This window comes from Gossypium hirsutum, chromosome A13 (assembly GCF_007990345.1).
Source record: "Gossypium hirsutum isolate 1008001.06 chromosome A13, Gossypium_hirsutum_v2.1, whole genome shotgun sequence".
In the NCBI taxonomy this organism is placed as follows: Eukaryota; Viridiplantae; Streptophyta; class Magnoliopsida; order Malvales; family Malvaceae; genus Gossypium; species Gossypium hirsutum.
The window spans coordinates 306,837-332,093 of NC_053436.1; the positions used below are offsets into that span (position 1 = coordinate 306,837).

The 25,257-nt window shown below is 32.5% G+C and overlaps 4 protein-coding genes across 6 annotated transcripts; all 4 read right to left on the reverse strand.

The window, feature by feature from the left end:
* Positions 1-2,588: 2,588 nt before the first annotated feature.
* LOC107954461 (uncharacterized protein At3g28850) lies at positions 2,589-4,055 on the reverse strand. The gene has a single exon (XM_016890031.2). It carries the CDS (start codon positions 3,826-3,828, stop codon positions 2,764-2,766), a length of 1,065 nt encoding a protein of 354 aa, XP_016745520.1. The 5' UTR covers positions 3,829-4,055; the 3' UTR covers positions 2,589-2,763.
* Positions 4,056-4,714: 659 nt separating this feature from the next.
* On the reverse strand, positions 4,715-9,117 carry LOC107954463 (calcium-dependent protein kinase 1). Of its 2 annotated transcripts, none has more exons than XM_016890032.2 (9): positions 8,742-9,117; positions 8,482-8,536; positions 7,542-8,348; positions 6,731-6,874; positions 6,446-6,598; positions 6,193-6,308; positions 5,925-6,092; positions 5,285-5,509; positions 4,715-5,106 (listed from the first exon to the last, which is right to left on the reverse strand). In XM_016890032.2, the coding sequence occupies exons 3-9, from the start codon at positions 8,332-8,334 to the stop codon at positions 4,966-4,968; spliced, it is 1,740 nt and encodes a 579-aa protein (XP_016745521.1). In that variant the 5' UTR covers positions 8,335-8,348; positions 8,482-8,536; positions 8,742-9,117; the 3' UTR covers positions 4,715-4,965. The 2 variants fall into 2 exon arrangements, with proteins under 2 accessions (XP_016745521.1, XP_040940307.1); XM_041084373.1 differs by having other exon boundaries at positions 9,032-9,084.
* A 1,462-nt stretch (positions 9,118-10,579) lies between these two features.
* LOC107954464 (fasciclin-like arabinogalactan protein 15) lies at positions 10,580-15,177 on the reverse strand. Of its 2 annotated transcripts, XR_001699564.2 has the most exons (3): positions 13,675-15,177; positions 11,596-11,729; positions 10,580-11,023 (listed from the first exon to the last, which is right to left on the reverse strand). XR_001699564.2 is itself a non-coding variant. In NM_001327624.1 (2 exon segments), coding segments are annotated over 2 exon segments (1,374 nt in total).
* A 3,944-nt stretch (positions 15,178-19,121) lies between these two features.
* LOC107954465 (protein RBL) lies at positions 19,122-23,614 on the reverse strand. The gene is made up of 5 exons (XM_016890034.2): positions 23,337-23,614; positions 23,149-23,247; positions 21,572-22,656; positions 21,232-21,499; positions 19,122-19,680 (listed from the first exon to the last, which is right to left on the reverse strand). Exons 1-5 carry the CDS (start codon positions 23,353-23,355, stop codon positions 19,481-19,483), a joined length of 1,671 nt encoding a protein of 556 aa, XP_016745523.1. The 5' UTR covers positions 23,356-23,614; the 3' UTR covers positions 19,122-19,480.
* Between the last annotated feature and the right edge of the window lie 1,643 nt (positions 23,615-25,257).

Here is a 25,257-nt window from a genome sequence, read left to right on the forward strand (position 1 = left end):
ATTTCCACCCACGTACATCATAATTTAGTTTACATATATATTTACTTGATTTCTCTAAGTTTTATCTCTACGCTCGTTGTTGAAAATTTCACAACTTTTAGGTAACCAACTTTTTGTTTAGTTGAATATTACTATTTTTTATTTTTATAAAAAGGTTTTGAGTTCAGTTTTTAAAAATAACAATAAATTGAGTCGAATTTGAGTTCGGTTTTTGAATATAATAGTAAGATTAATTTGGAAAAAGAAAATTTAAAATTTTTGTTTGATATCTAGATAATATGGATTCAAATGGGAGCACTCTTTTTCTTTTCATTAAACTTTCTATTTAATGATCCTGATATGAATCTAGAGCATTATCAAGGTCAACATTTAGATCCGGCTTTACCCAAACTTTTATGGTTCACCCCAACATTCCCCACCTGTCCGACTGTTGCTGAGCAGTTTTTGGATATCAAACAGACCTCCCCAGAAGGTAATTTTAATGTGGCCGATTTCCCCTCTTTTGCAATCAGTTTCGCAACAGCACCTGCTGCTCTAGCTAAAAGTAAAGGGAGCAAGCATTGAGCTACCCCAAATTTTGATACGAGAAAATATATAATAAAAATAAAATATATATATTTAAAAAAAGGATAAATATCAAAATTACATGAAATGTTATAAATAAACTTTAATTTTGTACAAATTTATATATGTTTTTTTTTAAAAAAAATTATATATATAGAATTTTTAGTTAATTCAATTTTCACAAATCATTAATATATATTATTATCCATATAATCATTTTATATTTACATATCACATATATAAATAATTAAATTGATTGAATTTAAAAAATAAACTGAGGTGTTTATTTCTTTATATATATATATTTGAATTAAAATTAAAATTTTATATAATTATATTAAATCAAAATTTATGTATACATTAAAATAAAAAAATAAAAAAAATGAGGATAATAGAACCTAATAAAGTGAGAAATTGTGATGTCTAGATGACTAGAAAGTCATGATTTCGTAGTTGAGTTAGGTTTAGGGTTGACTGCTTCCTATAAATTAAAGATAAAATATATCATCCATCTATTCTATGAAGCAATAAGTATTTAAATGTGGAAAAAAGAAGTCTTCATAGAGCTGCTTCTTTTGTTTTATTTTATATATATAAGAAACAAAAATTAGTGAAATAAATGGATTGAAATGTTGATGGACATGTAGAAATATAAGACTGAATGTAAGAAGGTAATGATGATGAAGTTCCTAAGGTTTGAAAGGATAATATGATTGGAATGTTATGTGTTGCGTGTGGATTGATGGGTATAAAGATTTATTTGGAGATTTATCTAAAAAAGGTTTGTACAAAAAATGAATTGAATAAAGATTTAAGGCTTGTTTTCTATTCAATCCGAGCATATGATAGAATTATTTAATTCAGGTTTAGCTAAGTTCGATCTTGAATATATTATATTATAATTATATTAGTTATATATGTTAAAATTTAATAATAATAATATATTTTGTTATTTTGTTAATGCTTTTGTTTCATATTATCTTTTAAGTTTTCGATACTTTATTTTAATGTATTTTCAATGTGTTGTTTTAGAAATTTTTAATGTATGCAATGATTTTTTTTTAATTTTGTCTCAATGCAAAAAATAATTAAAAAAATTAAATATAGGTGGGCAAGGTCGGGCCTCGAGCTTTTAATTTTCTATTTGGGTCGAGTTTATGTAGAAAATTAGATCCATTTTTCGGTTTGAGCTTGAGCAATAAAAAATAGTATAAATGTTATGCATGGACTTAGTCTAAACCCAGCTCAAATTGGCCCATGAATAGGTTTAGTATGTAGCGGCATTTCTAAAATAAAGTTGTAGATACTATTTTCAGAAATAGATCAACCGGTTGGAATACCATCGAAATCAATTTTATTTATTTATAGAATTACACTAGTGTGTGTGTTACTTGCTCTTGTGATGTGTGATTTTCATTGAGGATGAAGGTAGGTAGACTTGGAAAAAAATTTCGTGTGTTATACCTACACCTTATGAGCCAAACTTGCAGGTCAATGCCTACAGCTAAAAAGGATGCCCTGCAAGCCCATAATCTCATGAGCCTAAGACCTCACAAGCTTGTTCCATTGGGATTACACCCTTAACATGGATAGATATCTTCCATCCCTGCTTTATATATATATTTTTTAACATGATAGTTCATACTTTCAACCATAAGACATTAATACATCAATTAAATATCGATAAGTCTAGAACCAATACATGAACAACCCATGGAACTTTGGGAATTATCAAAGACACTCCCTTATAAGCATATAAACATCAAACAAAAAGATCAGGACACACTCTCGTCTTGAATTCTCTCTTTCTCCTCTAATACTTTGATCTATCTCTCTTCCTCTCCTTGCACCCCAATCCTCTCCCCTTACCACCTTTCCAATTACCATTATCTCCTTCCAACTCTTCATCCTTCGAGTGAACTATTACAAACTACCACCACTTTCATCTTGAATCAACACCATCATATATAATCTAACAAACCTTAATTAGATGAAGGCTTAAGCTCAAGAAAAGCAAGCATGCATGATAAATAAGATGATCATATATCATCAATCAATTCTACATTAGTGTTCAGTGATAAACAACAAATTAAGGAATGGGAGAAACAATGATTTATATATATAATACCACTAAGTGAGAAGAATAAGAATCAAGAGAAAGATAGCACCACAGTTACAATACAATACATCAAATTTTTTTCAGCAGCAAAGAGGGCAAACAATCAAACCATTCTCATTACACTTCATGCATTCACTTGACATCCCATCATCACCAATGATCTTATGACTACCATTACATACGAAACAAAGCACAAACCTAACACCACCACACCCTTCACAAGCTCCATTACAAGTATCCAAAGGGATACCATTGAAAAGCACCTTAAGCTTCCCTTGTTCATGTAATGTAAGTACCTCATCAGCTCCACCAATGTATCTACCCTTTATGAAAAGCCTCGGTGGCATCACTTTCCCACCCAAAATCCTCCATAGTTCTTCTTTATATTCACTATGCATTGATATATCTCTTTCGTAGAATATCACTCTGAAACTTTCGAGTAAGAACCGAACACTATTGCAATCCTCGAAGGTCTTTCGTATACCTTTGAGTGTCGTCGTGTAAAGTATGACCGACCCATCGCCGCCGGCTGGACACTTCTCTTCGAACGCTAATAAAGGGTCTCTTTCTTCTTCTTCTTCTTCTTCTTCTTCTTCTTCTTCTTCTTCTTCTTCTTCTTCTTTTTCCTCGATTCTTGGTTTTTTCTCGACATGATGGATCTCTTCATTCATCTTCATATGTTCTTTCACAGCTCGTTCAAATGCAGCTAATAAGTTAGGATCGAAGAGCGTACAAGAATTCAAATCCGGTCTCCGGAATGACGACACATCGATCTCCGATAACGGAACGGCGGTGGTGGAGCAATTCTGCCGACTACAATCCACATTCTCTTTCTCAATATTTGGCCTAATATTCTCTTTGTCGTCATCTTCTTCTTCCCCATCTTCATCTTCGTCTTCGTCAGATTCAAGATCTTTCATTAGCTCTTCTACATCGATGATTTCAGGCTGGTTTTCTTTAATAATTTCTTGCTCCTCAAATTCTTTGGTGAACAACTTGGCTTGTTCATTGGGATTCGGTGTTTTCGTATAAGAATCAATAAACCCATCAATGGCAAACACTTGAAGAACACGATCTGGCTTTAGGTAACCAACTGGTTTGATTGATTTCAGCTTCTTCAAGAATTTTCCTTTCACACTCTTCATTTTCCTTTTTTTTTTTTTCAAATTTCCCAATCCAGAAAAAGAATCCCAGAACTTAAATTTGATCCAATTTGGATACCCAAAACAAGAAAATTGAAAATAAAATCAATGATTGAACCAAAGATTTGAGCTTTAGTTTTTGTTTGATGTACAGAAAGGAGGGGAAATGGGGGGCCGAGTTTTCAACGGCTAGAAAGCTGAATATATTTTAAATTTTGCAGAAAAAAGGAAAATTGGAATCCGATGTAGACAAAGTTACTTTTGAATACGCGAATTGAGCAATAAATTAATGACACGTGGAGAGTTTCAAAGACAAACATGGAAGATAGAGATAGGTGAGTTTAAATGAAATAGTGGTTCTGTAAAGTAGAAAAGAGGGAGTGTATAACGGTCATAATGTGCTTTATAGGGTCCCTTAATGACCTCTCCATACTCGAGCTTATGTATCTTAATATTTTTTTTTTCACAACTTATACTTAAATTATTTTTTATTTTTTTCTTAAATTGGTACTTAAATCGTATATTTCTTGAACATTTTTTTAGTCACGAGCAATACTTAAACTACTATTTTTTCCATATTAATATTTCAGTTAGTTCAATCGTTAGTCAAATAGTTAAAGTCTTAATTTTTTTTAAAAATAACCAATTAAAAATTGACATGTGGTAAAAAATATAAAAAGCATTATTTTCTGACAAATTTGTTCAGGACTGTAATGATAGTCAAACCGGTCGGACCAATTTCCGGTGTAGAATTAAAATATTATTGTGCATTTGTTTTTGGCACTTTGCCAAGAAACATATAGCAACTTGGGATTTGTAATTTTGTGGATCGTTGGATTATGTATTTTTTAACAGAAAAATGAAAAAAAAATTCCAAAAAAGAAAATAATAAATAAAAGAGAAACCAAATTCCTTTGTGTAGAAGTATACAACATGAAGGAACCTCATTCTGATTGCAGAAAAAAAAGGTTGAAGAAAATGGAAAATCCACCACCTGCTCCTTACAATGAGCATTGCTTTGGTACTTTTTACTATACAAATCTCAGTCCTATTAACAAGTGTCACGATCCGTGAGTAAGGCTATACGTGACCGGAGCTAAGTCTCGGATCATAACACAAGAACATGAAGAGATGCATATGCTAAAGTTTAAATGCTTCTCTAAATCCAATACCAAAACTATGTTGTAAGCCTTCCTTACCAGCACCAGCACTGCCAGCATTTGTGGTGACATGTCCTTTCTGCATCATGGCTACAAACTCGTTGTAGTCTATGCGTCCATCCTGCATATGATTGGTACAGTATACGATAAGTGGACAAACGATACAGGCGACAAAGTGCTAAATAAAGTTTATTAATTCTTTCGAGCAACTTCGTTATGCAAAGAGAGGTAACTTAAGACTTTGTTCTTGTTCTTGGCCAATATATGGTATAATGATTGTTTTAAAATGAAGAACTTACATTATCTTGATCGACTTCATGGATCATTTCTTCAAGTCGAACATCCTCTATGCCAAACTCTTCACATGCTTGTTGGAGTTCATCGGGAGTGATATAACCACTACCATCCTTATCAAAGTAGGAAAATGCAGCAAATAAATGATCTTCTCTCTCGATTTTGTTTAGGTGCAGTGTAGCAGCTACGAATTCCCCATAATCAATTGTGCCGCTATTATCTACATCAGCCTGTTTAAGGACACGTGTGTGCATTAGAGACAACTAATCATAGCTATTCATGATTGGATTTGTATTATGAATAGATCAAAGAGCAAATCGGTCATTTCTATTAAATATTTCATCCCTTTTGTACTATTAAACACTAACATGGCTGACAAAATAGCAAGATATTGACGCGTGGCATATCACATGTGCCTCATCCTAACATGCAAAGACCAATTTTTAACAGTAAAAATAGATAAATTTTTTAACACAATGGCAAGTTTGTTTTTTGATCTAACATACAGGGACTAATTTGCCCATTTTTTTAGTAAAGCAGCCAAAATGCAATCCGACTCCTAATATAAGGGCATCCCTAGCACTTTTACCAGATTCAGAGTTGTTTATCTCAATATACAACATCCAAATTGGGTATCATACTTACTGCCTGCATAAGATCATAAATTTCAGACTCCTTAAGATTAGCTCCAACTCTTTTGAGTCCAGCTTTAAGTTCTTCGAAGGTGATTTGACCACTGTTGTCCGTGTCTATCATCTTGAACATTTCTTTGAGGCCGGCTATTTCTTCTTCAGAGAGATTCTCCGCAATCACCTGCCAGGCAAAAAGAAAGAAAAATCATGATAAACAAGTTATGATAGCTTGCGTATCCAGTGAAACCCCCCCTTTTCCCGTAGCATGTACTCAGACTTACCCTAAGCACCATTTTCTTGAGCTTATTCATTGCCGAAAATTGCTTCAAACGACTTAAAACCGCAAAATCAAGGGGCTTGTTGGGTGCAATACCATCAACCTGTATCCAAGGGTGACCTGCATACAGTTTAAACAAATTAGTAATTGGAGAAAAAACCGAGGTGCCCAACCGAAATTTATATAGTATTTCCCTTTGGCATCGACATTTTATCTTATAAACTGTTTCTGTCTGTAACATGGATAGCATGACTTACATAAAACAGCATGTGCAGTTAACCGTTTCTTGGGGTCTCGAATGAGCATTCTTCTCACCAAGTCTTTTGCACTTTCAGAGATGTTAGGCCAAGGATCTGACTCAAAATCGAGGTCACCATGCAAGACTTGGTCGAATATACCTTGCTCACTTTCTAGAGAATGGCCAAAAAGGGAGAAAAAAATGTGAAGATCAAAACATAATCATACTGGAGTAAATCAAAAGAAGTGTCACTCGGCTAAATCAATCAAAATGGAAAAATCTTAAGAATCAGCAACTTTCTTACCAGCCCAAAAGGGAGGAACGCCACTTAAGAGAATGTAAAGTATTACTCCTGCACTCCAAACATCAGCTTCGGGACCGTAATGCTTTTGTAAAACTTCTGGGGCAACGTAGTACGGACTTCCAACCACATCCGTAAATGTTTCACCTACATGGAGAAAGTGACTATGAGGATTACAAAATGCAATGTTTAATGGCATGAATGAAATCTATGTAATAGAGAATTTCTTAATTTTGCTGATTCAATAACATATTAGGAAATGAATCACTAACTTTCAGAATTCATCAGAACTCGGTCAGTCTTGAAGGTAAGAAAACCATGCAGTTTTAATGGCAAAATGTGGATCAAATTGAAAAGATTTTGTTAGCCTAAACATGGTAAAAGTACCATGGGGGCCCCTGTACTAGGAGTCAGATTGCATTTTACCCATTTTACTCAAAAAATGAGCAAATTAGTCCCTGTACATTTAATCTAGGAGTCAAAAAATGTTGACATATAGGAACCGGTTTTAATAGTAAAAACGAATGGAAATTTTAACAAAAAGACCAATTTGCTCTTTGAATTAATGTACAGAGATTAATTTGCACATTTTTTTAGTAACGGGGACAAAATGCAATTTGACTCCTACTATAAGGGCTTCCCTAGTACTTTTACTGCCTAAACACTTATTAGCTCATGAGAGTCGAGAAAACACATACTTGATAAAGCTGAAATTTCAAGTAGCTTATATAATTGCTTCCCCTAGTATGTTCACTAAACCAAGTCAGCAAAGATAAGGCTTAAAATATGTACCAAATAAGCGCTCAGTATATACCTGGCTTAAAGAACATCGATAATCCGAAATCAATCGTCTTAAGAAGCGAATCCTCTTGCTGGTTAACAAAAAGAAAATTCTCCGGTTTAAGGTCTCTATGCATAACCCCTAAAGAATGACAAGATTCCACAACCCCAACTATAGTCCTTGTAAGTGCAGCTGCCTTTCGTTCCGTATAATGTCCACGTTGAATGATTCTATCGAAAAGCTCTCCACCAGCACATAATTCCATAACAACATGAACCGCCATTGCATCCTCATAAGCACCTTTTATTGATATAACATTAGGATGCCCTGCCAAGTGATGCATTATTTGAATTTCTCTTCTCACATCCTCAACATCCTCATCAGTTAATAACTTTCTCTTCGCAATCGATTTGCAAGCATATTCTTTTCCTGTTGACTTCTCCACACAAAGGAAAGTCATCCCGAATTGACCTTGTCCTAATTTTTTCCCCAAGCTATAGTATTCCTTGAAATTTCCAGTCTTTGTTTGTAACACTGACTCAGTCCTCAACCCTGCACTAGACACCCTCTTCACATGAGGAGGCTTAGGTTTTTTCGGTTTTTTGGATTTAGTCTCTTGCCTAGTCTCCGATTTCGGCATTGTCATTTGTTCTGGAGGTCTGCTTTGAACCGGTAATGCTGATTCAGGTTCTTTAGATGCTACTTCATTACCAGTTTTCCTATGAGAAACCGAGCCCTCAGGTGATCGGTTCGGCCACATTACAGCTGAAACCGATTGGAAAAACCCATTTTTCGAAATGCTTGGTCCTACACAAGTATTACCCATCTACTCTCTTTACACTGAAATTCCTTCCACAAAAATAATACCACTAATTATCACATCTAAATCCCTAAACCAATTGATGGGCTAATAATCAAACACATAAAGATCTGATCTTTATATCACAAAATAAAAAAGTTGAAACAACTATACCTTACAAAATTAAGCTAAAATTTAACATGATTGAAGAGCCAAGTTCCAAAACAACCTAATTCATTAAAAAGAACAAAAAAAAGGTCAGGAAAACTATAATTTACAAACTAATAACCCATCATTTATACTACAGCAATATATATATGTATACAGACACACACATACAACTTTTGATATAAAAGAATTGAACAATTCAACTTGAAATGCTTCAAAAAAATGAGTAAAGTTGAAGAAAACAAATGGGATAATATGGGTTTTACCAGGTCATAGGATTTGGTGGGTGGGTGTCTTATCTTTTTAAAAGAAAGGCCTCAACTTTGATAATATCTAATACGAACTTTATATATATATAAATTGGTATTAAAGAAATAGGAAGAGGCAGATACGTGGTTTTGGACATTAATAAAGAAAAAACGCGTTTAAAAGTGGTTTGCTGGAAATGGCCGGATTTTGGGTTTAATCTGAGGAAAGGACCACTTCGCAGCCGGCGGCCAGCAGCCATTAATTTGGTTTTCAAGGAAAAGATCAAAGAAGAAGATTTGGTCTTTACTGTTTCTGTTTTTTCAACTCTTTGGACGATGGCTTCGGGTTCTGGACCAGACAATGGTATGGCATTGTTGACCCCTATGGCCTATACAATATAGAATATACTCTTCAATTCTTCATATTCATGGTTTTAGGGGGTTTTTTTTAATTATTATTATATTTTTTACTTTTTCAAACACACATATATATATATTTAGTCCTAGAATCAATTTTATGTGATTAGTTTCATCAAATAATTTTTATTTTTAAAAAAAATATATGATATATCTGTATTTTTATACGATAGAGGAATGAAAAAAAAACTCGAATTTAACGGTTTTGATCTAACCCGATTTGTTAGGATTAACTTTTTTTTTTTTTGAAAATTTGGATTTGGACGAGGCGATGCAGGTAAAATTTAAAAAAAAAAAATTGAGGTAAATTGATCTTATCCCGAGATATTTATAAATTAATTTTTTTTCTCGTGCAATGCAAGAGTTTAACATGTATAAAGTTATTTAGGATGTAATATATTTAATATTTTAAATATATTTTATGCATAAATGTTATGAAAGACAAATATTAATATTAAAAATAAAATATAAATCTAAATTAAATTATAAATTTAATCTTTTATGTCTAAATCTTACTTTAGTGTATATATACAATATAAGGTTGTACATTTGTGCATTTGTGTACTTGTGCGGGTTGATTTTATTAATAATAAAAAGAGTTTATATTTATTACATTGGTAATGAATATTTTTTATTCTATAATTAATTTTAAAATTTTTTTTATTACTAGTGTATTAAATAATTTTCTTAATAAAAATATGTTAAATATATATATATGTAAAGATTTATTTATTTTTATAGACTATATATATATAATCCAATAAAAATAATACAATTTAGAGAGTGGGATCATTCGACATAATTATGGCATTAAAGATAGCAATTAAGAAAAAAAATAAAAGACTTTTATTATATCTAAATATTTTTTATTTGAATTAAAAGCATCAATTTTTATATTATTTTTATTCAATAAAAAATAAATTTAATTTGGAGCAAAAATTTCGAGGTTAATTTTTAGAAAAAAATTGTACTAACTTGAAATATGTATATCATTCATTTATTTATTTTTAATATTTACATTATTGTAGTATTATGTATTATGATTGATTTAATTCTTATGTATTATAAATTATATAATATAAAACATTACAAACATAAAGATATATCAAGTTGAGCTTGGTTGTTCTTTTAAATGGACCTAATTTTTTTATCCAACCCATTTTTCAATCCTAATATGTTTAATATTATATCGTAAAAGATACAACTTAAAACAAAAGTAACGTATAGTAGCAAATGATAACACTATCCTATATATATTATATAATTTTTAATACATATATGCTATAATATTAAAAATTTTAGTCGATTTAATCTAATTCGATTGACATAAATATTATTGTTTATGTAAAAAGACATAAATTTAAATATACTGAAGTGTTTTATCTTCCTATAATGAATTGCAGGAAATTCATATAAGAATAATAATAATTACAATTTCATTTTTCTTAAAAAAAGAATATATTATTTCCAAATATAATATTGATGTGATGCTTTTTCCTTTTTTGCTTTCTTTTATTATTAAGCTGGATTTGCCCACATGGTGGACTCTTTATCTTCCATATCTACTTCACACAAAACCAAACCCCTCTCACCCCTTCATATCTCCTCCCCACCACCGCCACCACCACCGTGCCGCCACATTACACACAATTGAAAAAAAAAAAAAACTTGTACATTTAGAGGGTATCAGCAACTAACCAGGGTGAATCATTGAATTTCAGCATGTGGGAATGGAAAATATTATATATTTTTTGGTAACCATTTTCCATATCTTCCCATGTTTAGCTGCTTGATCCCAACTTTAAAAAAGAAAAACCTAAATCCTATTGTAGAGAGCAATGCATCACACCATATTCAAAGAGTTTTAAACTATGTTGCTTCACCTGCATTTTATCAGCAACCCAGTAATTAGTTTAAAGAAAACACTGATATTTTTTTTTTACTTGGACAGCAAGCAATATATATATATGAACTTCTGCATTGAATTTGTTGAGGCCATATAAAAAAGAACAGGCAAGAAACATCCACCAACCCTGTTGTTGACATTTAAAATGATAGGGTAGGTAGACACATTAATTGCATCTTAAATAATATGACATGCTTTAGCAGCTTGGTTGTTCTTACCTGGATTTAGCTGTAAGTGTTTCTCACTATTGAAGGAAACTATATATGTATATATATAACACAATGTAGTAAAAATCTAAGGCCTCTTCTTATTGTAACATTGTTAAAATTCTTTTACTAAATTCAGGTTCATTAAATCATCATCGCTACGTATTTGTTTATTTCAAACTGTTAAACCAGTAAAATTAACAGAAGAAGGTTAATGAGGTTAAACAATGGGCAGAATTTTAAAATCTGAAAAAGTAAAAGGATTAAATTTCAAATCTACAAAGAGTAGAGGGACTTGTAGTATATATTTTAGCCAAAAGATAAATAAAAAGGAGAATTATACCTTCCAATTCTTTTTAAGTTTTTTGTTTATGATATGGGGAAATGATGGTTGTGATTTTTATATTTGGCATGTGCTAAAATGAGAATCTTGACCAATTGCCACAAGCATTCTGCATGCAACTTCAAGCAACTTGCCTGTCGAAAAACATTTAGGGAATAAAAAAAAATATTAGTCATTACACAATCACGTTTTGTTTTTTCTAATTGAAAGTACACAAGATCAACTGATACCTACATATTAACTTCATGAAAATAACACCCCATCTTAAATAAATTAATGATTGATTGGACAGAAAATATAAGCAAATTATATTAATTAAGCATTCACAAATCACTAATATCATATTAACCTTTGACATTCTCAAACTTAACTACCACGTTGGGTCTTTATGGGGGAGGGGCCGTAGAAATGAATTATAAATTATTGGGGTTAAAGTGCAATTTTACCATTATACTAACATGGCAAATCTACCCTTTTTGGGGGGGCCTAGGCCACTGCTTGCCCCCTTTGCCTTCCTCCCTGCTAGGGTCTCGACTAAGTGCAATTTAGACAAGGAAACTCCAAAACATATCAATGTGGTCCCTTTGAAACAAAGTTGTTGTAATAAGAAGAAATAAAAGAACAAACAAGTGAATAAAGAAATGAGTTTATTTAGGAGAGAATGGGGTATGAAGATTCTTCTAAAGTCTTAAAAAAATGGGAAAATTTGTCCTGTTATGGTTGAACTTTCATGGTCTTTTGTTACTTGACAAAGTTTTATAAGCTACTTAATTCCAAAACAACCCCTTAAAAAAGCAATATATTCCCATTATTTCCTATAATAGAGACCTTTTACCCACACTCTTTACTGTATCAAAAAATATCCATGTCTAACAAAGATATATAATATAGGGATAGGATTTACAAAGTCAATAAACTAATATTATTAGTTACCAAAGCAGTGAATCTAAAAAAAATATTGTATAGGTAGCCATTAAAGTTTATGAAAAAGATAGGGGAAAAGGTGGTGAGTCATGTCATTCAAATAATAAACTTGAAGAGGAGGTTTATAAAACACTCATTCCTCACAACCACTCGGGTGATATATGTTCAAATTCCAAATCACAATTCTTCAAAGAGATTAAAGCAACCTTTAGTCCCCCATTTTGACAACTTATTACTCTAGCAGTAGCTTTTCTCAATTTGATCCTGAACTTAAACACATGGCACTATGAGATTGTTTTATGTCATCACAAAAAAATTCATGAGTTTTTTAAGTGATGTCATCGTACCATAAAGGAAAAAGCTGCCAAGTAATAGGGCTAATGTGGGTAAAAAAGTTCAAAGACCAAGGTGGGAAGAATTGTGAAAATTCAAGGACTAAAATGTTACTTTTATCTTCAAGTCATGTCAACTGAACTCAGTAAGACATGATTAAGCAACTAAACTCATTGGCAAATTGTTGATTAAGCTAAAGAAGGTGAGATTAGTCAAGAACCATGGAATAAAAAAAAGACAAACTCCACTACTAATTTACAATTTATTCATGATTTAGATGATTTATCTAGTTTCTTATGTGCCACAAAACTAAGGGCCCTTTGATCAGCATTTAACTTTTTATTATCTCATACTACAATATTTAATATCACCGTTATTATTATTTTTACACTAATTGCACATAAATATACCGCCAATTCAAAAGAGAATATCCTAATCCTTTGGAACAAAGGATTGTTTAACTTTAGCTTTTAAATATTTTTCTAAATTTATTTTTCAAGTATAAGCTATCTTTTTTGTGTGGATGAGAATATAAAACTTAAAGTATAAAAGAAATTTATGATTAATTGCCAAAAGAAAGAAAATGGAAGAAAAATAATCACACACCAACCCTATATTCCTAAAATTATTATCATTATTATATAAAAATATATACTAGAAACTAACAAAAAGACAAATGTACCCTTTGACCTATTCTGACCCACCGACACTCCCTAACCCGCCATAAAATTCCCGGCGACCACGCTACCATTTTCTTGCCGCCACCCACGAATTGTAAAATAACAATAAAATAAAATAATAAAGGGTGATAATTTTAGTTACCTCTTCTGGGTTTCGCTGTAGCAACTTTGATAGTCTTCTTTTCTTCTTTAGTTTTCTCTTCAGGCGGGAAAAGTACACCGTCGATTCCTTGCACCGAGATCCTTCCGTCGGTATAAATGTCCGGGTCGAACAAATAAGCGGATCCATCGGCGTGCCCGAATTTAACAGAACCATCAGCTTCTTGAGCTGATACTTTGTGTGGTAACCTCAATGTATCGTACGATACTTTCCCGAATCTTCTCACTGTATTGTACATACTTTCTTCGGTTTGGTACTCCGGGATTATGTGATAATAAATGATTTGTTCCGGTGCACCGGGTTCGCTTAATTGATCGGTGGTTAACTTAGCCATGGCTTCATCGTTGGGTGCTAATACAGTTAAAACGTAACCCTCGGAAACTAACCGACCCATTTCAGTGGCTAATGATGTTAAATTCACTAATATATCAGCCATTTCATTGTACCCACCATATTGAATTAGTGTTTGAATGAAATCTTTGACTTGCCTCATTCCGTTGAAATGATGGTGAGGTCCACCGGGTCCTGGAGCTGGTGCCGGGGCTAGTGATGGACCTGGAGCCATTGCGTCGTAAATCGGAAGAACGGGTGGTGAACCGGGTTTCACTGGCGGGGCCGGTTTCTTCAAGCGGTGGGTTCTTGGATCAACTTCGGGCGCACCTTCTGGTTTCACGGCGGAGATTGAACGGAGATTTCTCCGACTGTTGAAATCTTGTTGTACTGATTGAGGGATTAGTAACTGTTCGATGCCATGGATAACCCCATCTGGACGGTTCACAGCATTTGGGTTAATAACCTTAGCGCTACCAATGAATTTAACCCCCATTGAATCTTCACTCGAGAGCTCAACATTGTGATTTGATAACGTACGGTGAATGATCGATCCCGATGTTGAATTAGGCCATGAATGTGGCTCAATCCTAGTCGGCACAATGTGATAAAGCAATAGAGTTTGTAAGGATTTAAGATTACCAGGTTCCAACAAAAACCGCTTGAATTCAGGGTCTAGATTCCTTTCAAGAGCTTCATTCTTAGGAGCAAAAATGGTAATATTATGCTTTCCCACAGACTCTTCTAAGCTTTGTAACAACAAAGCTTTCTCCACTAATTCAGCAAGCTCCGTATAATGCGAGTCTAACAAGGCCACAAGCACCGAGTTAGAACTGATTTGACCCAAGTTTTTAGCCACCAATGGGGTTTCTTGTAACGCCATTGAAACCCCAAAGCCAGAGAGCAAGAGAAGGAACTTGAAGAGCAACGAAAAACCCATTATCTCCATTGAACAAGCTTAACAATTCGGATGAGTTTTTCGTCGTGAGAAATTGGGATTATAATAAAACCAATGAAACACGAGGAGAAAGAGAAGCAGGGAAGGTTTTAATTTGCTTCAAAGATTTAGCTTCGTTGTCCGTTTACCTTTAGCTTTAATTTGTTGTTCATGTTTCTCTTTCTATCTCTCTAAGTTTCTCACCTTTTAGTTTCGCTGTCACTATCAATTTGCCACATTGCTGACGGTTATGTGGTCTTTTGGTTTGTACCCAAGAAGATGAAGTGGTAATTAATAAATGGTGAGGAAGATAAGAAAAAAAGGGGTTAATTGTATAACACCTCCTCATATTATAGTTTGATTTAAATTTGGTCCTTGAATTGTGAAACTGATTAAGTCTTTTAAAGTATCAATATCAGTAATGTTGGAAGCAAATTGGTTGAATCGAGAATCAATGGTATCGTATATAATTGAAAATAGAATAAATTTTGTGAACAGAGTCAGTCGATTATAATTTTTTCTAATATTTTTTATTCTTAAATTATTTTTGAACCAATTGAATCGAGAATCAATGGATCACTGACTTGATTTTTACAACATTTTTCAATATTGTATCAAGCAAGTCCTTCTATTAGTCTACTTCCCTATTTAAGTATTAAATTTTATCTCAAATTTGAGTTGGACATATTTAAAACACGTTTTAAATGCATTTTTGCATACTAAATGAACAAATTGTATCTAAAAATTTTGATGAAAAAAATATTATTATCGAAATTCAAAAGTTTTTTTCCAACACATTAGATCTAAGCTATTCACGTAATAACTGCATGTATTTAAAATTTAATTTACGTCTTTTAAATACGTTTAATAATATATTAAAGCAGTGATTAACGTCTAAACTAATGAATAGATTGATGTAAGTACTTGACTGATATAAGTACTTCAAGGATTGAATTAAAATGTTTTAAAGAACAAGGAGTAATTTAAATTTTCAATCATAGTTTGAGGGCAGATAGTGCAATTAATCCAAAGATAAGTAAGTGAAATCGAGGTTTAAAATAGCGTCGGTTGCGGTTAAAGATGAAAAGGGAACACGTGGACTTGGGAGAGAGAAAAAAAATTGTTTTCAAAGATTGCCGGCTTGTCTTGTCGATTATTGATTGATGGTTTAAATACTCACTTTCTTCCAATGTTAACTAGAGTTAAGACCTTTACAAAAATAAAAATACAAAATACAAAAACCCCACATGGAATGAAAATTTAGGTACCAGCTAGCGAGAAAATGAAAAATTCAGGGGTTAAACGAGTATTTAAGACTTTATTAATTTAGAGTTAATATATTGTTTAGTATTTGAGTTTAGCTTTAATATTCAATTTGGTACTTGACCGTTTTCAATTTGATACATGAGCCTTTTCTTTTTGTCCCAATTAAGTACTTATGCTTTTTTATGAGAGGACATATGCCAAATATTCATTCACCTACATAATACCATTTGATTTGAGTACCGATTTGAACATTTGAAGCGAAGTTAGAAGTACTAAATTATATATTAACCCGTTTATTTAATTACTTTTTTGTTGATTGAGGATGGGGTATGGTTTGGTTGGAAGAAGGTTCTTTTTGGCATGGAGTTCATTTGTTTCTTAGTGGACTGACCTCACTTCAAGCATCTCTTCTTCTTTATATTTATACGTTAGACAAAAATTTTAAAAAAATCAATTAAATCTTTCTTTTAAAATTGTATTTAATTAAATTTGTGTCGTTAATTAAAATTAATCAATTAAATTTATCATTATTAACTTAGATAACGACATATGATAATTTCTGGTTTAATCTCAAATATTTCTCATAAAAATATTAAAAATGATATAAAAATATAAAAAAATTATTAAAATAAAAAATATTAAATATTAAATATTAAAATATAAACTTATTAAAATTATAAAAAATATAAAAAATCTAATAAATTATAAAAATAATTATAAATTAATAAAACTTATATAAAATATTTAAAATTAAAAAACGTATTAAAATTCTTATAAATTACAAAATATAGGGACTTAATTTCTTTTTATTTTTATTTTTACATTTTCTTAATAGCTTCTTTTACATATATACTTTCTTTTTTTAAATGACAATTATTTTATCAAATTGTTAGTGGGAACGTCCATTTGAACAATGCATCATATATACATATGTATCAATGTATACACATTAACCACACAATTATATATATATATAATCTAAGTTTGTGATTTAGCTGAATGTAAAATCGCATTTAGAAATTATTTATAGGTTAAACTAAGTTTTCATTGAAAGCATTTATTAAGTTCAAAGTTAGGAACTGTATATGATGACTTCAAGGTAAGTAGGATGTTCATTTCATTTTTCTTTATTTATTTGTTTGGGATTCTATCTATTTATCATAATTTTTACAAATACATTTACAACTCTTTCTATAATAATCGGGTAAATATTTGGTACACTGACAATATATTTTTTATTTCACAAATAATTTAAAAAAATTTACATGTGTCCTTTTTTTTTAATATTTTATTTTATCTGTATAAAGCACTTATCAATTCCTGATACTGTTTGTAGAGTCTAAAAACACCAATCAAAATCTAAAAAGTACAAGTTAGTTAATTAATTCTCTTTAATAATCTCTTGTTTTAAAATTTAGTGAAATTACTTTCATTACTAAGTGAAATAAAATTATAAAATTTAGTTAGAACATGTTTGACTACTGATTATTAATTCAATCAATTTGATTTGATTGTTGAAATTTAACCTGTTGAACTGTCAAATTTTTTTATTTATTTATGATTTTCAAACTTCAGGGATTTCAAGCAATTTTTGAGTTAATTAATTCAATCCCTTTGTTTGAACTATTATATCTATCAATTCTCGATTCGTTCGATCCAGTCTTACTTCAGTAACACTAGTCACATCATTAAATCCCAATAGAATCTAAGTTTAAGGAGCATAATAAGTCTAATTGCTAAGTTTAAAGACCAAAATAGACAGAAAAAAAAATACAATTATCAAATTGAATTTAATTGCCAAGTTTGTGAGGCAAAAAATTATATTTTCTAATGCTTTGAGGATGCTTTCAAAGGGATCCATATGCAACGATTGGAAACGCTTGTAGGGAACATCTCATTATAAAAATCGTGAATATATATAATTAGTCTTTGTACTTTGACCAAATTTGATATTTAATCTCTATACATAAAAGGTTAAAGTTAAGTCTTATTTTTTTTTTTTAAAATCCTATTCCAATAATTAAAATCATAAGCATTTTTCATTCAAATTTGTTAATTTGACATGTTGATTAGACTACCCTTATGTAACGTAGCATATTATTGATAGAAAATAAGATGTTAAATTGATAGATTTTAATAGAAACTACAAATGACAATAATGATCGGACTAAATATATACCAATTAAAACATAAGTGTAACATCATGAAATGAGCCAAGTAGAAAATAAAGACAAATGAGTTGGACATATCCAAAGTCATAAAACAATGAACTTATTGCTAGGTCAAGAACAAAGATTGAACAATACAAAAGATAATCATATAAATATAAATTATTACACTCCAAGATCAATGAATGAAGATGAATCAAATTCACAAGATAAAAGAACAAGGACCAAAACACTTTCATAAATAGTTGGACATTATGCTTAAAATTTTAAAACAACAAAAAAAGGAAAAACAAAATCTCCAAAGAAACAATTTTAAGATTAATGAAAAATTAAATAAAAAAGTAATTTAATGTAAAATTTAACTCTTTTATTTATCATCAGATATATGTAATGTAATTAAAAATCATGTTAGTAAATGACATAATGACAAATTTAGTCGAACAGCTTATTTTTCGCCTCAAACAATTAAAGACTCCCCCATGGTGAAGCAGCCTCCTCTCAGTCTTATATTCATATCACACTCATACTCATATTCAGTATTCACGGCTAAACAGTATATACATGTCAAATTTAATTAACAGAATATAGTGTGACATAATAGTGAAGCAAATTGGAAGAAGGAATTATCTGCATGATATTTTCAAATGTATCATTTTTCAAAGCCATCTTCTAAGTAAAATTTAGGTGTCCGTGTAAAGTTGTGAGTTTCCAACATTATGATCAACTTCTTTCTGAAACCAATACCCTGTTTGAGATTAAATATTCTTTCCAAAATACCTCAAAAATCAATCTGCCAGAGAAATCTCAGGATAAAGTGAATACAACCTATCTAGAATGTTAAAATTGACCTTTGCCCTGACCATGTCTAATATATGGTGAAAACTTAAGTTACAGCTGCTCAGTGCAGACTTCAGTCATCTATCTAGGTGATATAAGCAATGCATCTAATGGATAATAACCTCATTTCCCAATATCTTAAAAAGAAAATTGATAAATAGCTCTAAGCTGTTTAGCTACAGGTTTTTCTCTCTTTCTCAATTTTTTTTTTCTTCAGTTCAAATGGCAAATATATGATAGTTATGACCTACTAGTAATCATCAGAGCCATCGTCAGCATATAAGCCATTTCCAGAATCCTGATCAACAACGGATTTATTTTTTGTTTTCGATGACCTACCAGTAGATTTCAAGGGTTTCATGGGCTTCCTGACCTTCTCTGCCTGTAACTCCAACCCCTTCTCTGAAAGCTTCCGTTTTCTTTTCAACTGATTGCCTCCAGCCGTGTCCTCTGCTACAATCAACGATTGAAACACATAAGCGGTCATATTAAACTTGGGAAGCAAACATAGAGCATCAACAATCTAAAAAAGATTGACTAAGAAACTAAATTTATGTGGATCAAAAAATTTTCAGTAAAATGGCATCTAACTCGAACTCCAAACAAACACGCTGGGTTAAGCATTTTTCCCCTGGAATAGCAAAGAATTTGCTTTTCATTATTTTCAGCTTTTAAGAAAACCTAAAGAAACAGATCTCCATTTATGTCATCATCTGCAATAACCTTCTCATTTATGTCATCATTTGGAAAGATAAAATAGTACTTAAAACTAAGAAATCCAGAAAAAAAATTCTAAGACATATAGCATATTAAAAACTATCTTAGCCATCCAGAAAATCTCAAATTCATTAGCAATCACATAAGTTGACCTTTTTGCCATAGATGCTCACCAAGCCCCCTTTGTCTTCGCTTAGTGCAGAAAGATTCAGCTAAAACAATGTCCTATTCAAAAGCAACAGACTCAAAATGCAACAAACTTCTCAAGATACCATTCCACTTTTCGTTCTTATCTTAATAAACATCCCTTTTAGTTCACTCAGTTGCTATAGTACCTAGGAGATTTCTACACTAAACAGCAGCATCTTGAAAATTTAGCCAGAACAAACATTCTGACAGAACCATGACAGCACAACAATCCACTGAAAGCCAGGTTCCTTAAATTGGTTGCACTCAGTAATACAACCATCTCTAGATTGTAAAGGGGAGACAACCAAGCAAATCTAAGTTCAGATTATTGTTAGTATCCTTTGAAATTGTTAACATTTACGTTTATCGAAACTAGTTATCACCGACACATAAAATGCGTATCAGTGATATTGTTAGTTGTAAAGGGGAGACAACCAAGCAAATCTAAGTTCAGATTATTGTTAGTGTCCTTTGAAATTGCTAACATTTATGTTTATCGAAACTAGTTATCACCTACACATGAAATGCGTATCAGTGATATTACATCTGAAAATGACATTACAGATAGAGATATTGCTTCTATTTCAGTTTAAAGAACTAACAATGGCCTTACAAAGTTTAATGGTAGAATAGAAGTTGAATACAAGTTAAATAGAATGGTAGAATAGAAGTACAACAAAACAGAACAACTTTTTCTTGTATAAGAGAATAACAACAAAATTTGAATCAATGAATTCTAATAGATCCCTCCCTCCATCCCAGTAACTTAAGTGGCCAAGTGGCTGATTAGACCACCTTGTTACATTATACAGGAGATAATGGTGTTATGCATAATCCACACAAATAACTACTTATCAAAACACAAACTTAGGAATTTGATTTTCTATAAAGTTGGTATCACCACTGATACCTTAAGAGAAACCCAAAAGATTGGCCTAGAACTCATTTGGATTGTAAACTTATTTATTTGGAAACCTATTTTACAAATGAGACCAATGAACTTCACTGTTTTATGCAGCTAGCGTACTCTTCCACTTAAACTGGACTAAAAGAACTTTGAAACACTTACAATACATTTGAGGGAAACAATTTTACCTTCGAGTGGACTTGAAGCATTGTGGACTGCTTGTCCATTTTGCCCATTCTGTCCATTCTCTTCTGAGAGAGGGGATCCGGAGTGATTGCTATCAATCAACTTTGATGAACTTCCCACACACTTGTCCTGCTGTTGGGGATCATCAGGACAAGGAGTTGCAGGAAAGAAACATAACTCATCCTGTGACATATCAGAATCACTGAACGGATCCTTCTCCACTGTCACAATATCAACTTCATCATCTTCATTTATATCAGATTCTTTCACCTGCACCAAGAAGAATATTTTAGAAACAAAAAAGTCAATCAAAATATTCATACACAATCTGTTTTACATCACCTTTTCAGTTTCAGGCACCAGATCAAATTCATCTTCTCGTTCTACATACTCCTCATTTTCTTCAAGCTCTTTGAAATCAGGAGCAAATGCACTCCAGTTTTCAGTGTAGTCTTTAGCCCAAATATAAACCAAGCCAGTCAAGGAAACAGAGACAATAATAGGGTGGACAGGATGCCATGCTAAATCAATCAGTTGTTCCTTTGGACCTTCAAGGATTTTTACAAGATGACCAGCCCTGTCCCATATGTAGAACTTATGCTCTCCTTTGCTAGCAGAAGCAGATATTACCCACTCACCGTCACCACTAAAACAAGGTGCTTTCCAATGTGTCTTTGTGATTGAATCCTGAAACTCTCGAAAAAGAACTAAGCATTTGGATCCAACTGCCTTCAGATTCTCAAGAGTATCTTCCTCTTTGATGGTCTTGTTAAGGTCATGAAGAGCTCCAAGCCCATCTTTCAAAGGCAGAATATTTTCATAAATCCTGATAATTCGATCACTTGAATTAGTAAGGAGATGCTGCCCATTTCTGCTGAAAACAATGTTCTTGACAACAGCGCCACTAGAAATTGGAACCATAGCAAGCACTTTAACGTTTTTGTGATCAATTATAAGTATTTCACCTTTCGAGTTCCCCACATATACCAGATCTCCATTCTTGTTAAAGCATGCGGCCGTCAATGTGTAAGGAGCTCCATCAGGGAACTTGTTGCGTGAAGGAGGAGCAACAACATTTCCCATATCAGGAACGGTGACTGGGAGTGCAGTTGTATCTCCAGTACTGAAGTCAACAATCACTGGAGCAGATGACAGGGGGCAAGCTAAGCAGACAGATGGCATTGAAGAACCAGGATGTAAACGAGCTTGTAGAGGCGTTTGTTGCAGAACGATACGCGTAACCTTCTGACCACTAACTACATCCCAAAGTGTTAATGACTTGTCAGCGGCAGACACTAGAATCCTATGACCATACTTTGACCAGCAGACACTTGTTATAGCAGCGGAACAGTCTCTATCCTTAAGCTCCTTTGCAATGCCCCTGGTCTCAAAATCCCAAATTACACAACTTCCATCAGAGCATCCAGCTGGCATAAAATGCAAAAACCACAAAGATATATCAGTTGGTAAATAATCCCAGTGAATTGCAAATAACAAATACTTTAAAATATCATGACCAGGAATTCGTCATACTTTCCCCAGCCAACTAAATAACACACTTATCAACTTAAACAGAAATCAGGAAACATAAATAAATTAAAGAAAACCCAGAAACAAAATCGAAACTGAAGAAAAAGATGCCACATTTGATGGGATTTCCTTAGTTTGTAAACTGTGTAACGTTATTAACAATTACCTATGGGTTTTCGTTCCCTTCTTCAAATTTTATTAAATAATAGAAACTAACTAAGCCTTGACCCCCAAAAACCTTAATTGCAACTCATATTAGCTCAATTCGCTAGGAAAAACTCACCCAAAATAGCTCTTAATCAAAGACCCTTAACATTCATAGCAGCAATTTTATTTTTTTCTTTTTCTTTTTTTAAATAGCAGAGAGAGAGAGAGAGAGAGAGAGATACCGGCGAGAAGGGTACCACGGCGATTAAAGGCAATGCATTTCATAAGCCCATGCTCCAAATACTCTTCTATAACCTCTGGAAAATCCCCTTGCAATGGATCTTCCAGAATCCAGACAAAACCCAATGTTAAAAAACAGAAAATAATTAAAAAATCATTTAAAGAGAGGGAAAAAGAGAAGAGGTGGTACCAATAATCGGGGCATTCATCTTCTTCTACTGCGTTTTGCCGTGCTTGAAGCTGCAACTGAGACAGACACCCTAAGTTGAAAAAAGGAGCAAAACGAAGACAAATTGAATAAACCCTTTGTTTCTTTTCTTCGATTTCGAGTAGAAGAACAGAACCTTAATCCCACGATGAACTTATTGGGTAACTAGGAAACAAAATTTTGAAGAAATAAAAGGGATTAATTAGGGAGGGAAATCCACTGAAAGAACTTACATTTATTGCGCCAAGTACATATATTATAGGTCAATAAAATACTTTTTTGGTTAAAATATGGAATAAGGACCTTTACTTTTCGTAAATTCAGTCCTTTTACTTTTAGTTCTTCTATTTTTTTAGATTTCAAAATTTAGGTCTAATTACTAAAATTGTTAATTTTTTTTGTTAAATTCATATTTATTATAATGCCATTTTTTAATTACATGGTCATTAAAAGAGTATTTTTTTTATTTTAAAATGTCAAATCAATAAATTCAACAAAAAAATTTAATTGTATTTACAACTACACTTAAATTTTGAAATTTGTAGTGTAGAAAGACTAAAATCTTAAAAAATTAAATGTATGGAGACTAAATTTTAAATTTATAAAGCGTACAAGGACTTGTGGCGCATTTTAACGTTTTTTATAATAATTTTAGATAAAATATTAGGCTTTAGACAAAAAAGGAAAAAGAAACTGGTGAGTTTAAACTTCAAATAAGAATTGGGCTTGGTTTTTTTTATGTGTGTTTCACCTTTGATACATTGAGCTAGAAATTCCCAAGGGTGGCTCTGGAGTGCCATGAGTTTAGCAACACTGGATTAACCTCATCATGACTTGTGTGGGTTCAGTGACCTTTCAAGTGCTCTTGAATGGGCAAATTAGAAGTCTAAATACTTGGATACAAGGGGCAGGCTTACTATGATCAAATCTACCTTGCCCAGCATTCCCCTTTTATCAATGTGCTTGCATTTTATGGTCGATCTGGATTCATAGAAATAAGGTGCGCTTGAAGGGAAATAACTCAAACCCGTATGGCTCTCTGATGATGGCTAAAGATATGATATCAACGTGTGAAACAGCCTTTGGTGCTTCTTCAAGACAACAACACGAACACCCGAGGCAGGAGCAAGAGGCTCCTTCACCAATGGCAATTATCAAGCCCGATCTTATGTATGAAGACCTGTTGTATTGCAAGTGTGGACCAATTGATGATACTGGTGCTGCTTGTATTATCAGAACAACGAGGCAACAGCAACCTGTTTTGTCGTAATTCCGCAGAAACATAGACCAAAAGGATGGCTTCTCTTACACCCAAGTCAAAAACCAGCTATAGATGGACATAGCTCCCTTAGTTTTTTTTCTTTGATGTTTTTAGGTGTATGTATTCTCCTCGGTTTGTGCTAATGCTACATTGTAGCTTTATTTGAGGCCACTAATTCTTTATTTGATTGGAAGATTATCATTAAGGTGTTGACTTTTCTGAGAGAAAGCTTCAAAGTGTCATTATTGGGTAGTTGACCGAACCCCCAACAATTGAAGGCCTTGTCCTTGTGTTGAGGTTTTGTCCCTAGTCTCCACGGAGAACTATGTATGGTTCATAGAGGGGAGCGTCTCGGTTGGTGATACCTACAAGATTTGAGAGAAGTGTTAGTTTTGTGCGTGAGAATAATTATGAAATTAGTTAAGTGCATGGCAACTTGAACCACTAGCCTTAGGCTTATATCCCCGTACTTGCAACCAAGGTATCACTTGAGTCCCGAGTCTTACAAGTACCACCAACCGAGGCTCTCGCGGAGGCTGGGGACAAAGCTCCAATAAGTTATCAAAATTGATTTTTTGGTGATTATATGAAAAAAGGTAAATTTTGTTTTTAATTGTTCAAAGATCTTTGGTGAGCTACCTT